We start from the raw sequence: 19,127 nt of genomic DNA on the forward strand, positions 1-19,127 counted from the left end.
AGTGCATTTTTCGAAGTAAGTGTTTATTTTTAACTAATTAACTTAACAAAAGTAGTTTTAAAACATGTCTTCCGGACAAAATAATTACATTTAGATTTTTCGTTCTCAATAACGTAACAAATCGATTCTCTGGGAAGTTTGATTTTTTATGTATCTTTTTAAGGCTTCTCGAATTTAAAATAAGTCCGAAATAAGTGAAAATTCTGTCCGAATTAAATCTGAACCTAAAATCCAGCAGTGCAGTTCTACAGTAGTTCTAATAGTTCTATCGTAAGTAATCTATACAAGTTCGAAATAAGCTGGACTTTTTCCTAATTCGTATACATTAATTCGTTAATAGCCGTTTTATAGTTAAAAGTTTAATTGAGTATAAGTTAGTGTAAATAAAATAATTAAAAACTCCCAGACGTTTATTTGCTGAGAGGTTCCATTATAAACTTGGTCTGATATACCATGTTTTTTAAGAGTCGATAATTCTTGTAAATAATATACTCATCTTTGTAGGAGAAGTTTAGTAATAACGTTTCTTCAAGGCCGGAAGTCTGGAAAGTACGGTTTCGCAATTGGGGATATACCTGCGCAAGTTACGCTTGCACACTAGTATGAGTTTTTACCGTGGTAACAATATACGCTGTCTGCATAAAAGATACTTTATGGTAATTTGTATAAAAGTCCCTATTAAAAGGAAAAAATTATGTTGGGTATTCCCCTGTAGAATATCAGTGTTTAAAACGGTAAACGATGCCTATGGAATATGCCGAATGGGTGTCCAAAAGCTTATTTAAAACGTTAATTCGATTATACCGGATGTTTCGAAACTACGTGTACATGGAGCAACCACGAGCAGTCTGGGATCAATATAAGTCGATTGAACCGTAGAGCAATTCATTTGTCCACAAGTACAAAAAAAAAATCGTATTCTCAATAAATTTTGTACGTAAGTATGCCTATGAAAGTACTAATTTGTGATGCAAGTGTGATATTTTGTTTAAATAATAGTCAAGAATGGCAGCTACAGTGTATTTTTTTATCTGCATCGTCGACTTATTTATTAAAAGCAATGTGTATAAACTATCGGATCCGGATGCAGTCGATGATTTCATTATTCTTGTTTCCGTTTCTATAAGAACGTTACCTCATAGCCTGATGCTTTAATTCGGTCTCTAATTAACATTGCTTTATCGATCATGTCTATGGAAAGAAGGGAAGCATGTGTGCCTATAAAACAGGAAAAAGGCTTACACTTGGCTTTCATAAAAATGCATAGAGATTAATTTTTGGTAAAGTAAAATAAAAAATATTAATTATTATGGAAACTTCTACACACCCCCTCAAAAATTAATTAACTTTTACAAATAGAAATTCATTCCTTATGTTTACTGGGAAATACAGTAGATATGTACATATGGTCCAACATTTGTTGCTAAGAATTAAGAAAACCCCAGAAAAATCTAATTATTCCATTTTAAATAAAATTATACTTAAATTATTTAATTATAAGTGTTAATATTATATTACATGTGATTATTATCATTCAAGGCTTAATTTACATCTTAGCTCTAGGAATTTAATGACTGGTAACGGTTTGGCCAGTGTATCCGCCAATGGTTCACCTGTAGGAATATATTGTAGCTTATNTATTTTATACATGTAGGAATATATTGTAGCTTATTTTCATTATTATTAACTTGTTCTCGTGAAAAGTGGTATCTAATATCTATATGTTTTGATCTTTTACGATTAACTGGATTATTCGCTAAACTAATACAATCACTATTATCTTCAAAAATTATTATTGGTTCTGAAATTTTTATATTTATACTATTTGTCAAAGATTTTAAACAAATTGCTTCGCTGACTGCTTCAATGAGAGCCGTATATTCAACTTCAATTGATGAAGCTGCTATAGAAGTTTGTTTCTTGGTATTGCAACAGACAGTGTTTGTATCACGGATTTTAAATAAATAACCTGAAGTGCTATTTCTGTCATATTTATCATATCCTCACCAATTAGAATCAACATACACTATCAGTATATTATTACTATTGTTTCTTTTGCATGTTAGTTTAAGATTAATCGAACCTTTCAAGTACCTTAACACTCTTTTCAACCATTGCCAAAGTTCTCTACTATTTTTGTGTAACTATTTACTAATACACTCAAATCAGGTCGAGTACAAACCATTATTTGTGTACATCAACCAACCTATAAGATTTCTGTAAGGTGCATAACAGTATTCATCAGAATGTAATTCTTCATAATTTAACTTACTTGGGGAGAAGTAGGTACATTATTACAATCAGTCATTTTGAATATTTATTTTAAGGCCTTAGAACTAATCTCCAAGTACTATTGATTATGCGTGAATTTATTTCCTCTCTATTGTGCTTATATCGTATTTCTTCAAATGACGTGGGGATTTTGCAAATAACCGAATTAGCATACAACATATAATCATGACTTTTGTCTTTTATCAGTATGAGATGATGACCCATCAATTGCGATATTTTTAATCACAGTTTTATTAAGGCTAGTGTTATACATTACCTTCTTAATGTGATTTTCATCAATACTTGCCACAGATTTCCCATTCCCTTTCATTGATTCAGTTATCGAATTAAAAGTATTAGTATTAATATCATTACTTTCAATGTTACCTACATGATAACTATTTCAATTTTAAAATGGGTCTCAATACCAAGTAATTTACTTATTTCATCATAAAATTACATCCCTTAGTCACAAAATTTTCAGTATTCAGATTCCAATTTTTATAGTCCTTTGGCACGTACCCGATTAATATACCTTTCATGATTTTTTAACAAATTTTGTCTTTTTTTTAGCTTAAAAGTTTGTTTCATATTGATCACTCACAAGAAGCACTTTGTCACTTGTATCTTTACTATCATTTTTTATTTTGTTCCGTGGTCCAGTAATCGGGTTTTAACAAAAGGGAGTGTTAAATTATTTTCCGGCAATGTTTCGAAGGCAGTAATAACTCCATCGTAAGACGTTGGAAGTGTCATTAAGAGATGTACTACTTTATCTGTTTCATCTACTTTTGCTCCGGCTGTTTCTGTAATTCTGTAATTAATTAATCAAAAATGGTGAAATGTCTTATTGCAGGCATGACTTTCTTCAATTTCAATCCTAAGATTTTTTCTGAATTACTAGTTGAGTGGCTGCACTTTCACGTTCATAAATTGTACCAAATTGCAAAAATTTGTCTTGTAGTGCAATTTGCTGTTGCAAAACTTAAAAACAAATCGGCTGTGTACTCAATTTTGGTATTTTTAGCAACTTTATTATTTCTAATACATGTATTATCAGGAATGTCCGGTGGTACTTCATCAATTACTTTTAAAACTTGAAATTCGCTCAGTAAGGAACGAATACGAAATTTCCATGCACTATATTTCTCATCATCGATCTGTTTAGCGTTTCTTGTAACACTTTTATTTTCCATTACTCTTTTTATCCACTTTTTTTTTGTTATATGTATAATTTTAATATTATTGGATTAAAACGTTTCCTGGACCTATAACCTATTAATTTATGGGTCTTATTTTATATTAAAATGAAAGACTTTTATTTTAATTAGTATTTCCTTCTTCTACTTCCATCTCTTAAAACAGTTGAGAGTGAAGTGTCCGTAATTTGGTTTATGACATAGGTTTAATAGAAGTTTCATATAACATGTATTTGTAAGCACGTCGACTCATAGAGAAGTAAATTTGTGTGTGTTATGAAACATGAAAAGTGTTTACTCTTGCTTATATAAAAATACATAGAGATTAAGTTTTAGTAAAGTAAAAAAAAAATATTAATTAATAAGGTAACTTCAACACTACCTTTGACGCCCCTTTAATGGATTAATTTGATAAATAGAAGTTTGGTTCAGTCGACTCATTTTGTGCCCAGGAACTTATGGTTGCTCTAATATGTACACAGAGTTATGAGCCTTCCTGTATAATTTAAAACATTTTAAAATAAGCATGAAATACGTATTCCCTAGAGAGTATTAAACGATATACGTCGAAAAGTTGAAATTATCTATTGTTTATCTTATCAAAAGATATATACGTTCGTTTTGTATTTCTACGCTTATGTTTGACGATCAAATTTATAATTAGTTGATACAAAACGTGAAAGAAAAACGGTTATTTTCAATTTTGTGGTTTTACACTGTCTTCCGTACATATGGTTGTTAATAAAATGTTAATAAACAATCGAGATGATCTATTTTTTTATTAATGTACTTCTGTACTCTTTTGTCGTTTTAATAATATTTAAACCATCTTCACTGCACTTCATTTGAAACATGGCTATTAAAGGATTTAATAAAATAAATAGACGGTTAATAGGTTTCACTTTCTTATTAGTATACTCGATATACGTATCCGGCATAGTCCATTATTAACGGTACCTAAAATTGTCAATTTATTAATTCTATTTTGTGACCAAAATGACTACCAAACACCGCTTATTATGGAAACCGCTATTTTATAAACTTGTACTAAACAAGTTTTAATAATAAAGAGTACTACATGAAAGTTATTGAGTCAGCATCTGTTATTCGTTTGTTTCATCTCTGCAACAATTACTGTTATTGAATTTTAAACATTGTAAAACATTGACAACAAACAATTAAAAAAAGTTGTATCTCCTGTATATAAATGTACAATTAAAAAGGCATAACAGTTTAAAAAAATCTGTCCTGTTTTTGTTTTATACACACATTTCATATTTATTTATCTTTAATTATCTGTTTTTTTCTAATCATTTGTATATAATTAACACGTTTAAGAATAGATTACCTATCGCAGTATTTTGCCCTAAGTGTAAGAATGAAATCACTTACAAAGTAATAATTAAATAGGAGGAGTCAGCCGAATACTGAGCGTATTTTTAGACCGTTGTTAGCGTGGAATCAGTTATCTGAACAACCTTGAGTATCACTCTGTATAATAAACGAGCATTTAAACCTGTCAGGTATTTTATACATACGTGTTCAATATTAGGTATCTACCCGTTGGAGTTGTATATAAGAGACGCGAAGTTTACGTTGAGAGTAGTTAATAACATTTACCAAACGTTTCAGTTTAGGTTTTGCTTAGTTCGTCAATTTTTTTCGAACGTGAGTATAATAACATCAGTTAATATAGTGGTTTTATGAACATTTATACTATTTTTTAATGTAGAAAAAACAATAGAATTCATCAGGTAACAAAGATGAAATGTGTGTATACAATCTCTGAATTTATTTTAGTACATTATAAAGGGAATGTTAATTATTAAGAGATAGTATTTTCATCTTGTATATCATTTCGCTGATATTATCTAGTAAACTAAAGCATTGTAATTCTTAACTACATATTTGTATAACACGAGTTTTTTATTTTTACTTCATTAAATAGACAAATTAGTATTATCTACAGTGGTTTTAGAAGTCAATGTCTGAGAAGTTTTAGCAAAAAATAAAATTTAAATAGCAAAATAATTGGAAAAATTTTTTAAATGTTTTTTCAACGACGCTTATGCGTTCACAAAACAAAAATTTGTAATGGACATATCGATGGTCGTATATATCTCCAGTCAAAAAAAGAATAAAGAAAGCCACGTGTAGGTAAATTGGAGACAAATATAATAAACAGCGAGTAATATACATAAAAGTAGTCTGAACACTTTCTAGAAGAAAGTTTGTACAAAAGGAAACTCAATTACGAATATATGCATAAAGTAGAATCACGTATTTTCGCTATAGATTGTACTTAATTGGTTATTGTGTATGTTACTAAATACTTTACAACATTTTAATAACATAAGGATATATGCCAGAAAAAGTGTAAATTGGTGGTACTTTTCTGTACCTAAATTAATTCTTTAACACTAGTAAATTCCCTCAATTTGTGAATACAAAACCTGTTTTACTGTTCTGCTTTGAACTTATTTAATAACAAAATATTAACTCATGTTACTGTTAATCCGATTATTGCTTAGATATGAGGGTGATACATCATTACCTTTTATACTCTAGCAAAGACGGATTGTAAGTAATCCAAAATAATGAAAGTGGTATAGTATAAAAATAAAAACAAAAAATAAAACAAAATATTGTGTGTGTGTGTAGGTAAGGGAGGTAAAAGTACTGTTAGAGCTGATATGGAAATAAAAAATCATCGCGATTTTTGATATCTAGCAAGTCAAATAAATCAAGATAGAAAAAGCGGTTTGGCTCGTGAAGGTTGAAAGCGTTTGAGATGTGGTGTTATAGGGGGATGCTGAAAATTACGCGAATGGAAAATATTATAGATGAGAAGGTATTACAAAGAATAGGAGAGGAGAGGATGATATGGAAGCTAAAAGGAATAGGCGATATAGGTTGGTAGGACTACGGTTAGTGACGTATAGGAACCAGAAGGGGGGCAGATGCACACTTAGATTAGATTAGTGTTCGTAAATAGTTATGTATGCTGCTCTGATTTTGGAAAAATCCAACAGTTTAGTTCATGATAGGAAGAAGTGGAGGTGCACGTCCAATCTGTCATTGGGTCGAAGATCTTATAATGATCATCTGATTGTATGTATCTCTGAAATACCTACTGTAATTTGTTAATTTCCGTATTCACTTTGTAGTTTGTAGATGTTTAAATGTGTATTAATAAACCGGAATCATTTAAGATCAAGGGTTAAAGTTATAAAGAAATTAATTGAATTCGCCTAAAAAAACACTGATTAGCCGCCTATTTATGAATGTGTATAAAAAATTTCTCAAAATGTCTTTATCAACATTTTGAAGATATATGTAACAGCAATAAATATGTATACATTTACGCTTCTAGTTCTTTAATCTTTCCTTATGCGACAAGATAAAAGAACATTGACTATTTCAGGTCAATTACACAAAGCCATAGACGGAATTATCATCTCTGGAGAAATGGCGTGGTACCTACTTAAGCTACCTAACTTAAAATTTGAAACATTAAACAATGTTGAATGACACCAATTTACACACACAGGCATACGTATAAACTTCGAAATTGAGTCAACTACGGTACTTTCTGATTTTGGTGTGTATTTTTAGAATTTTTATATTTACTTACTAATAAACTATCATTTTATTTTAATAATTAATTTATTGGTACCTACATTCTTTTGCACTAATCAATAGATTATCAAACAGCTAACAAATGCATACTGTTGTTGATGAATGGTGTGTCTAAATTGTTTAACGTATTTACTCATAGTAAAGGCAAAATCTAATAAAACTGTTAAACGGTTATTAAGTTGTCGATTATTTTTTATAGGTACCTAAGTATATATGGACGTAAATAATTTTTAAAATTTATTTGTGTTTAATGTGAGGTTCATTTAATGCAGACACCAGTCACTTAATGATCAATTAATTTGGGGAAATAAGAATTATAGAAGAAGACGAAACTTATAAAAATAATTCCTTAACTTTTAATTATGTATATTATATTATTAACAAAATAATATATTCTATAATGAATACACATTATGTACATAAAAAAAAAACGTTATAGTGAATTTATAGAATGCACCTGACGTGTTTTAAATTTAAGTTTCAGTTACAGTGATATTAAGATTGTATTGTGTAGGTACTCAAACATATGTAGATATCAACAATTTTAAAATCATTATTTTTTTAAATGTAACAATCATTTAATACAGGCATTAGTATTTTAGTGTTCAATTAAGTTGGCGGAACAGGAATTGTGAATAAGAATACCCTGATGTGGTTCTTTGTTTTATATTCAATATTATTGTTTAGAACTCAAATCAAAATTAAATAACTACTGTTTTACATCAGGTAATGTTACCTAATACGGTATACTATAAAGCGCAATAAAATTTTAACAATGCAGATACATATTAAACAAAATTTTGTTTATTTTTGCAAAAGGTATAACTTCAATAACTGCAAGGTATTGTTAAAAGTTTTCATGGCATTTTGTAAATTGCAAGATGAATTTCATTCTGTTTAACTGATGATAATACAGGATGTTATTCCCGATAAAAATCCTGAAGATTCCTTTTCTATAGCATTATCGTTTATATTTCTATAAACTAATATTAGAAATGAAAGGATATAAAGCAAATAAGTATTATTTATTTACAGAACATAACACAAAATAGAAAGAATATTTGTTTACAGTTAAATATGGTAGACTACAGCACAACCCCATTCTACGAAGATGATCATCACTACGATCATGACCATGATCATGATTCGAATGGTGTCACAGTAGCGAAAATTGTAACAATGTGCGTTCTGTTCTTCACTTCATTTATTGTTGGAACGTCACCTTTATACATACCAAGTATTTTTCACTGGAAACTAAATATACAGAACAGCAAACTTGTCACTAGACTGTTATGCTTTGGCGGAGGCATATTATTATGCACTACATTTCTCCATCTTCTTCCAGAAGTTTCGGAGAAAATAAAAGCACTTCAATCCGAATTGATTTTTCTGACCTCAGAAAATTATGAAATCCACTATGCAGAATTGCTTATGTGTTGTGGATTCTTTGTTCTGTACTTCGTGGAAGAAGCAATTCACTGCTATCTACATTCCCGAGAGAAAGATAATTTAGTTAACAACCTCACAAGAAGTTTTTCTATTCGCAGAGGAGATGACAAAATTCCGACAAAGTCCATACCGTTAAGAGACGATCTAGAACGTAATGTTGATGTTCATACTCATGTAGACCACAGTCATAATAATTTTGATAATTCATTTCTTAAAAGTTTTCGTGGTTTTTTAATAGTTTTGGCTCTTTCGGTGCATGAACTATTTGAAGGCTTAGCGGTTGGTTTAGAGAGTTCAACTAACAGTGTATGGTACATGTTTGGAGCCGTTAGTGCTCATAAAATTGTAATTGCCTTTTGTATAGGCGTTGAACTGATAGTCAGTGATATTAGTAAACTTTTGACTATATTTTATGTGTTCACTTTCGCGATTGTAAGTCCATTGGGTATAGGAATAGGGATTGCACTGAGCGAAGATCAAAAAGATTCTACGGAAGTAGTATCAGTTGTGCTCCAAGGACTCGCTTCGGGAACTTTATTGTATATTGTATTTTTCGAAATCCTCAGAACAGACAGGAGAGGTGGACTGAAGACGTTCTTTGCTGTTTTTCTGGGATTTGGTCTCATGCTTTGCACTACTGTTTTTAGTAAGTATTGCAAACATTATATTATCCAAATCAAATAACCCTCGAATGCCATTTTGACTCATACTAGAAATACTATCTGAATGTAAAATTTTGCACACTTTCTGAATCTGGCTCTATATGCTTTCATATTTAGAAGTCGCAATACAAGCTCACCGTCATATAGCTCTCCATAATGTTTGCTGGAATCGTTTTTTCTATAGATGGTGAGGTAGGGAGCTGAGTTCGTTTCTTTTGAAATACCCCCAGTGGCGTGTGAAAGGGGCGGTCGAAATAAAGAATAGTGAAAATCACAGTATTATGTATCAATTTATAAATAAAATTGAGAAGTCAGACTGTAATACCAAAATTACTTCTTTTTTTTAAGTTAATATAATTGTTTGCTATTGAGACACAAACGACCCTTAACAAAAATGTGGTTGTCTGTCTGTTTGTGCGGGTCAATCATCCAAATAGCCGAGCCGATTTCGGTAGGACTCTATAGGCATGAAGAAAAGGCTGTTAAGAGTTATCTAAGCTATTTTATATTCTTTCTTCACGTCTGCAATGTCACGCGGTAAAAGCTAGCATAAAATAAAATAATAAGTGCTGTAATCTAAAAAACGCGTATAGTTTATTTTTATTTGCTTCAATTCAAATTTAATGAATGTGACAGGATTATTGCCTTACCTGTCTGCCCGTATTTACCTTCGATTTACAATTTAATTTGTTAATTATAACAAAAAATGAAATTACCATGGTGCAATCAACATTGTACCATATTGCTCGGTGTTTCTACTGCACTATATGTACTCGACAGCAATTGTTTTTGGCGGTGCTCAGATTGTAATATAATTGAAAAGAAAAAGGTTCCTAGTATATGGAGGAGGGGGCGAATTGAACCCCTTAAACCCCTGTAGCTGCAACATTGAATTCACTGCTTATGTTTCCGGGAAATATTTCACAAAATTATTTTTGAAATCCTTATAAATTAACTAAATACCGTTCTCCCCTGGCTCCCCTGATGTTCAAATAAATTAAAATAATTCATAGTAGGGTTTTACATTATTGCAACTGAGGCTCGGCTTTCAAAATACATTGAGAGGATAGATAAATCGTTGGACATTATTGACATTTTAATGAGAATTACTTATTTTCACGTCCCAACAACATGTAATAAAATTCTCAATCGCTATGGGTTCAATCTTTCACCTATTACAAATTGCTTTGATTTTAATTTACAAATTTATGTATTGTAATATTTCCTCAAGTCCTTTATTTTTACCAAATAGTAATTAAAAGGACCAGTAATAAAAAGTGACTAACCCATAATTACAACAGGTAATAGCTTTATTTGCGAACATATTTTTTGCTCACTTTGGAATTTTCAATTACAAAAATGTTCATAATAGAAATGCCAAAAATACGTTTTCGTAAATAAGATAGTCTGTTGCAGTAATTATGGGGAGTCATTTTTTTTTACTATTTTATTATTCTCTCCGATTTTCTACTTTTGCTGCTTATTCTGTTTACACCGAATACGTAGTAAACATTTTTGATAAAAAAGATTGTACAATTACTACGTTAGCAAGTCTGTTGACTTTATGTTATTATTACTGCATGTTGAAATTATATATACACATCGATTTTTCCTTGAAACATTCGTACCTATGCTGTAAATATTCAGAATATTACGGGTGCCTATGTCTAAGTTTTCTATAATCCGGTAATGTTCTATTTTTTATACATTCGCGAGTTTAACGTATTTCTAGAAGCATGATTCATAAGAATAAATTAAATGCAAATTTAAACGTACAGAATTGTTTATATGCCACATTATAGCAGTGTGTGTACGTGCAAATTTTACATTCTATTGAGTTGGTGGACTAATTTTTGATTATTTTATGTAAACATTGCCAGAGTAATGTCAAAACAATTACGTAAAAAAATGTTAGTGCTTCAATAAAATATTCCACAATGAACAATTAAATTAAAAACCTAAACTTACTATTTATAATTTATTTAAATTTATATTATATAATATGTGGTAGTATTTGGAGGGTAAGTATTTAATTACGAAAATAATTATTTCGTAGTTTACCCCTTGTATTTCGTACATGGGTTTCTATTAGGCGTCTGTTATTTATATGATATTGAATATCCGTTAATCATTTTAAAGTGCGTGGAATTAATTTGAGTTTTCCCAATTAATTCCTGTAACATGGCTTACGAAAAATCACGATAAATACGACGTTGGATGCTTTATTCATAGCAATAACAATTCTAATGTGGCACCGAAAAAAAAACTACCTAGTAATAATTAATATAACGTTAATTAAAGTAAATATTCAAACTAATTGTCGTTATTCTCAACATATAAATTAGATCTCGTTATGATACTCCGACAAGATTATGAATATGAATATTTGAAACTGAAATTACACATTGTACGAAATTCTGTCGTAGTTCATTTAAATTATTATTGATTTTTTTGTATAATTTATTTTCAATCATGGAGGTTATCTCACTGGTCTATTACTTCCTATCCAATTGGAAACGACTTTGGTATTATGATTAAGTGCGCCGTCTTGCTAAAAGAACAGTAAATTTTCCGTAAACTCTTCAATAATATGCTAGTTTAAGGCCGTAGTACCCATGGCCATTAAGATGTTCTTAATACAGACGATAAGTTAAAACACGATTACCTACTAGAACACATCAAACACTGAATCCAAGCCGTCATTGAGATCTAAAGTCTATGATACGATGAGGTCTGCTATCGCACCAGTAGTCTCCGTTGTTGAAAATTCCGAGACTGCTAATGAAGGCTTCATATGTCCAAATAATATTACTAGGGAAGAATAGATATTTAAAATGACGAACGGGTGATCAGTATTATATAAATAACAGACATTTACTAGAAACCAATGTAAAAAATGCAAGCGGTAAACTACGAAAATATTATTTTCATAATTAAATGTTTATCTATCGAATGCAATCCCACATATTACCTATATATATATATATTTGAAAACAGGAAAAAATTATCTTTTTAACTATACCGTAACCAACTATGACTCCTATTTCAAAAAAAGTGTAAGGTATAGACAGAAAAGGTATGATTTTTTTTAATTATTCCAACACCACTGTATTTTGTCTAAAAAAATGTCAGGAGAATGTAAAAATACTTTTTTCATGTAGTCAAAACTCGAAATTTTCAACTTTAGTTCAAAATAGAAGATAGAAAAGCCGCCATTAATTCTTTTGAATCTCTTATAATTACCGAGTTGTTCTATACAAACATCAAAATTTGGTCACCACATTAAAACTTTTCTTTTAAATTTCAACAAACAATACTTGGCCAAGATTTTTTATCCCTACTTTTATTGATTAAAAACAACAGTCCATCCACTTCCCTCGCATAAGCCAGACAAGTAGTATATCATTGGAAAGCTTTGAAGCAAGAAGAACGAATTTGACATCATCGAAGAATTTCATAGAATTTTCTGGATATTTTTATGGATCGTTAAAAACTTCAGCAAGTCATATATCCTCAGAAAGCTCGCGAAAAAAGAAAAATAGTTTTGCAGAATCTACGAACTTCATAGAACTTTCTAAAAGAAATCCAGATATTTCATGCTGTTACAGACAAGGGTACACAAATAAAATTGAGAACAAATAAAACCTTTAATGACAGGAATGAAAGCTGGTATAAAGATGCAACAAGAAGAAATGACAGAAAATAGAAAAAGGCAATAAACATGACAATGATAAATAACATTTGAGACGAGATGGAAAAAAAGAAAAGGAGATCAAGATTGAAAAGAAGGGGGGAGAAAAAAAAATCACCAAAAAATCAGGACGCGTTAACTTTTGTGACGTAATATTTGTTAGGGGGTCGCGGAAAGAGTGACTTAGCATGACAAACGGGGAGGGCGGCTGGACTTTCTGAGTGACGTATTTTATGGACGCCCCTTACACGTTACTCCTAATCCATGACAGTCTAGCTGGAGCCAAATAGTTATATTCTTGATTTTGATGGATACTAGCAACAACCGAAAATAGTATATCGCAATTCATTGGGATGCCTTTTGGATTGTGCAATACACCAACTACATTCGAAAGACTAATAGACCCAGTACTACAAGGATTACACTGAGAAATCTGGTTAGTTTATTCAGAGGACATTATCATATTGGAAAAAAACTTTCGACGTCTCCCTACGAAACGTGACAAATGTTTGTAATAAATTGATGTGCCCTTTTTAGGAGGAAAGTGAAATATCTAGTACAACACTAGTAAGAATTAAACTGACCCTGGCAAGATGAATGCTTTATGAACTTGACCCATGCCAAAAGATCGGTTCGAACTTAGAAGCTATCCGGAACTGCTATTGGAGATTCATATGATGATTTGGCGATAGAGCCAACCCACTACCAATGGACACCCGAATGTCAAAAAGCATTTGAAAATTTGAAGAATTCACTTTAATTCGGCCCTAATCTTGGCATTCCCAAAGGTCCGCGAAGCCTTAATCGTTGATGCCTACGCTAGTAATGCAGGACTTGGTAGTTCAAGAAAACAAAAAAATCACCGGATTCTTTAGCAAAACAGTACCAAAAATAGCGAAGTTAGTGTGTTGCCTGTCAAGAGTTAGTGGCTGTGGTTAAAATTCCCAAAACCTTTTGCGAGAATTGCAGTCGACGTAGGAAGACCATCCCCATTCACAGTCTCCAGTAACCGATACGTTCGAAGCAGACGCAACACCGAATCAAGAACCACACGCCGTTAACGGAAAGCTTGTCAATAGCTGGATTAGCCATTATGGAGTACTAATGAAATTGCAATTCCGACAAAGGCAGATACTTTGAAAAAGACAAGGACTAGGCGCTTATGTCCGAAGTTTGATGGAATGGTTGAACGCCAAGACCATCAAAGCAACTGGGACCGACCCATATCATTATTCTTCCAAGTCTACAGATCTGTCATCCATAAGATAGCTGGAATAACACTGGACAGCATTATATAGGCATATCGAAATAAGATGACATATATTCCGCACTCACTTCAATGCATTGGCGAGACTTACGCATAAGGCATGAGAACGCTCCTAGTAATCACTCACCGACGTGTTACAGTATGTGCATGAAATAGACAAAGATGTCGGAAGCGCAGTATGTCTGACTCATACCTATAGGTCATGTTTAGGCATCTCTTCTCTCTCACGGTATTCTCGAAACGTTGCGTTTCAGACAATACTTTAGTAAGTACATTTGTTGCCAATCAAATAGTATACGTTACGCGGCAAATTTCTTATCGAGTCTTCCTTTCTGTATTGCATACATCTCTACAACGTTAGTTTCCGATTGTGGGGAGGAGGACGTGTCTGCAAACTATCAGAGTATGACGCTTGTAAGTTAAAGTAAAGTTCCACGATCTATCCACACTTACTTGTAATTTATTGGCTACTTGCGCATCTTATTTCGACATAACTACATAAATGCGAACATGTTTGTCGACCTCGAGACTTTCCAGTCATGTGAAACGATACACAATACTATAAAAATTCGCATTCAGATATATAAAATGAGGATATGTATAGTGTTCCGCTTAAAATAGGAAACCTCTTGTTGTCTAATTTTCTCAACATTCAGATTAGTTTTTTTAACACCCTGTACAAATTGCAAAAATGTTTTTTCCGTAACACCAAATACACCTAAATAGCTGACTGAGACTAAAAATTTGGGTATATAATGTGAGTTATTATTGACAGTACAAAATTGTTTTTAAGATCTTCCTTTTTAAATAAATAATTTGAAAATGGTGAACAGTTTCTCAAACTGTGCGGTATTCAGGTAGGCACGTTTTACAAAATTAACCTTTAAATTAAATTAACCGAGAACAAGGTGTTTTATTTAAAATAACAAAGTTAGTTCCCGTTTCTGGTATAACTGGAAGTGAAACTTAAGTGAATGAATGCTTTAACATTAAATGTTCGTATCAGATTATTACGAATTCAAAATTTAATTCCCACTATTATCACTTAACACTCTAATGAAGGTCTACCTTGGTAAACCCTATATATATATATATATATAACTCAGTTTACACTCTGCACATCTCTGTTGAACACATTGTTCTAATGATGCTCGATCAACTTGATATTTTTAAACGAAGTACGTCGTGCAAACCTATTGTAAATTTGACGTTGAACTCTTCAACTAAAATTAATAATTCTCTCTTCAAAGTTGTTGTCATCTAAATATTTTGAGAAGATTATTAAATAAATAACTACTAACTAAAGTGTGTAATAGAAAACATTAGTTTCTTCATAAAATACAGTTTAATAACACTTTATAGGAAGATATTTATGACAGCACCAATTCTAATATTTATGTTCGATTTTTCAGTACCCCATGGACACTCCCATTCTCATTCTCATTCTCATTAAAGAAGACTGACTTTTTTGTTATTATGTTTTAAAAACTGTATTGTTAAATACTACTTGCATGTAGGTGTGTAAATGTTACCTATGTGTGTGTGTAAGTACATATTAATAGTAATTGTAAATAAAAATATAAGGTCAATATATTTTATGTTTTATTGTCTTTCTTTACATCATAGTAATTATATAGCGGGTGTATGAATTATATTCAAAAGGTTATTGAAGTAATTGCATGAAAAAAAATCACAAACCTCCCATCATACGCAAGTTATTTTGGTTTAAAGTAAAAATCCGTTTTAAAAAACAGAAAAACTTTATTTAAACAAAATTTCAAAATTGACTCACAAAAGGGATGTCTCGAGGACCAATACACTTGTATAGTGAAGTGAAAAAGTAATTCTGGACACGAATATTTATATATTGTTAAGGAACCCGGTGAACCAGCAATGACGCTGTTATGTATAGTTTACATTAAATATTAAAAACATCGATCGGCATGCTTGGCACAGGGGCATAAATCATGTCACACATAAATTCGGGGTATTCAAGAATCATATACAAAACGTAGTAGATGTCTTTGTTCTGTTCCTTAATTTTATAATTGAATAAACATTTTTAATAAGTTCAAGTGTGTTTTAGTTTTAACAATACCGTGTTCTGCTGATATTGCATTGCAGGAAATGCTTAAAATCTTTATTTTATCGGACAATTTGTGTACACAATGGTTTCATTGTTTTAAAAATACAACGCAATGCATAAGTCGTACAATAGTTCCTTTGTATTAAAATAAGACGCAATATGTAACTCCCCTTTAGTTGAGCTGAAGGCGTCTCGCCGTTGTTTCGAGGTAGAGTTGGATAAATCCTGAGGGGAATTTCTTAGGATCTTGATCGTTGTCACCTTGGTTCATCTATCTATCTATCCTTGGTCGTTGTTTCTTAAGTCTACTACATGTATATTTAATAATAAAGAACGTAACAATTACAATAATGACAACAAATACCGAGGAGTTAACATGATGTTGTAAACGAATTGGTTCATCTTTGGTGGTATTTTCTAAAACGCGCTGTTAAGACAGCAGGTAAAAGTTGGTCTGTGTTCTGTCGGAGCTGCCTGCCACGCGCTGATGAGATCCAAAAAGATGGAAATCGCGATGCGCGTCTGGCAGTTTCGACAGAATACAGACCACTTCGAATTATTTTATTCGATTATGGTAACGTGCCTATCACGTTGAGGTTAGCTACGCCGGGATTCGTTTTAGCTAGTAGATATCCATATATTTAAATAGACCTTGTTGGAGCATACGTAGTCCGCAGTTTTGACAGAATACAGACCACTTCGAATTATTTTATTATATGATATGTTCTAGCTTTACGGGTAACAATAGAGAAAACGATAGAAAAAGGAAAGAGTGTGTGCATAGGATTTGTAGATTTAGAGAAAGCTTTTGACAATGTTAAATGGGACAAGATGTTAAAAATACTTAAAAATGTAGGGATAAGTTACGGAGATAGAAGAGTGATACTTAGCTTGTATAAACAGCAACAGGCAGTTATAGAGCTGGGGATGCAACGTAGAGAAGTAAATATTCGGAAAGGAGTCAGACAGGGATAAACACTGTCACCGCTACTTTTTAATCTGTACATCGAAGACGCCATCAACATCATAAAAGACAGTACAATTGTAGGGATAGATGTGCAAGGGCAAAAGATTAGTATGCTTAGATTTGAAGATTATATAGCAGTATTAGCATCTAGCAAGGAGGACCTAGAGATAGCTTTAAATAAAATGGAAGCGGTACTGACAGATCAGTACTGTATGAAAATAAATAAAAGTAAAACTAAAATACTGGTATGCAAGGGAAGAAAAAGTAGGGAAAGAGCGAATATAAAGATAGGAGACGAAAAATTAGAAGAAGTGGCTGATTTTAGATNAGGAGTAAATCAGACCTCATGTTAATTTCCTCCCCTGGTGCGTGAGATGCTTTTCACAACCCTTGAGTAAATAAGTATTAGTAACCATGTTCAGCGGAAACGAAATCGCAAAAGCTCTCGAAGTAACAGATATTTTTGCATTAATAAATAAAAAAATGTCGCACAGTTTTGTTTTAATCAGAGAATCATGGGTTATGTAAAGTTCAACTGATAATTTCACGTAGTATCATGCTCATATTCGGAATGAATCAGCATATGAGCCATTATATTCAATGCATGGATTTTAGCTACACCTGGTCCGAAAACTAACTTTTCATGCAACTTTATTCCTTCATATCATATCGAATATTCGCAATAACAATCTAATCTTGATTATACTCTGCCCCTCTTTAGTGTCAGTAGACGTCCTACCACCTATATCGCCTATTTGTTGGCTAAGCCTATTAACATCCATAGTATCCTCTATTCTCCTACCGATTCTAATACCTCCTCATTCCTGACAGGCCAAAATTCTGAAATACAAATATCCAGATATTCATCATTATCATCATCATCATCATAAGGTCGTCAGTCCAATGACTGGTTGAACACGCACCTCCATTCTTTTCTATCCTGAGCTAATCTTGGCATTTCCCTAAAACTAGAACAACCCACATTGTTTTTATTCCCTAACAATATTTTACTACGATTAGGGTAGTTTTGCTTGATGAAGATTTTGTTGATTTTGAGATGGAATGATAGTCTTTTTTATGGCATATACATTTAATAACTTATTTACACTTTATAAGAACTGACTTAACTTAATCGAGATGGTTAACTATATTATTGTTGTTATTGATAATTGAAAATATTGATATTGAGATTGATAATTGTTCGACAGATAAAGATAACTCGAAGATGGTTTGAACGATATTGATGCTGATTCGATACTGGTCTTACAAGTTATATTTTCTTATCCTAGTTAAAATTCAGAAAAGTATTTTCGGTCGGTTTCAAAGAAAAAGAAAGTGGAGGGTATGAGCTACTAATAATACACAAAGTCACGTAGTCTAGAGGGATGAATAGACCGACGTTCAGTTAACAGAAACCGTAGGGGTTCTTCTATTAGTACCTAGATATTATAACATGTTTAGAAATACATTAAAAAGGGCAATTAACTAATAAATCTAAGTTCTTCGAAAATTCAACAAAAGTGCACTACAACAGATTTTATGATGAACTACATCGACAAAAGAAATTTTAGAAAAATGCAATCAAATTGTAAAACTGAACACAAAAGCAATCTTGAATTGTATACATTTAAATCTCTAAGTAACCATTGAACTCACTCGAAAGTTGAAACACTCCCCCGATTGAGAGACGTGCGATGTCCACTAAATTAGTCCTTAAAATTTAAATTAAATTGTCTTTATTAACACACACTACTCGTTATCACTATTAAAATCTACTGGCAATGGTGCCAGTTTTTTAACGTTACGCGTAAGTTCACCACTCGCGGTTTTAACGCGCACATTTCTAATTACTCCATCAGGACCAGGATAAGTTTGCACAACCTTACCGAGTCGCCA

General features: G+C 31.7%; 1 protein-coding gene across 5 annotated transcripts; it reads left to right on the plus strand.

The window, feature by feature from the left end:
- Positions 1–922: 922 nt before the first annotated feature.
- Positions 923–15,783, plus strand: LOC108742251 (zinc transporter ZIP1). 5 transcript variants are annotated; one of them, XM_018477388.1, is made up of 4 exons: positions 923–937; positions 6,895–7,071; positions 8,181–9,204; positions 9,338–11,170. In XM_018477388.1, exons 3-4 carry the CDS (start codon positions 8,187–8,189, stop codon positions 9,409–9,411), a joined length of 1,092 nt encoding a protein of 363 aa, XP_018332890.1. In that variant the 5' UTR covers positions 923–937; positions 6,895–7,071; positions 8,181–8,186; the 3' UTR covers positions 9,412–11,170. The 5 variants fall into 5 exon arrangements, with proteins under 5 accessions (XP_018332890.1, XP_018332891.1, XP_018332887.1 ...); XM_018477387.1 differs by lacking the exon at positions 923–937 and adding an exon at positions 5,054–5,138; XM_018477386.1 differs by lacking the exon at positions 923–937 and adding an exon at positions 6,020–6,581.
- The last annotated feature ends 3,344 nt before the right edge of the window (positions 15,784–19,127 follow it).

The sequence above is a fragment of the Agrilus planipennis genome, unplaced genomic scaffold, assembly GCF_000699045.2.
Source record: "Agrilus planipennis isolate EAB-ADULT unplaced genomic scaffold, Apla_2.0 scaffold388, whole genome shotgun sequence".
Lineage (NCBI taxonomy): Eukaryota > Metazoa > Arthropoda > Insecta > Coleoptera > Buprestidae > Agrilus > Agrilus planipennis.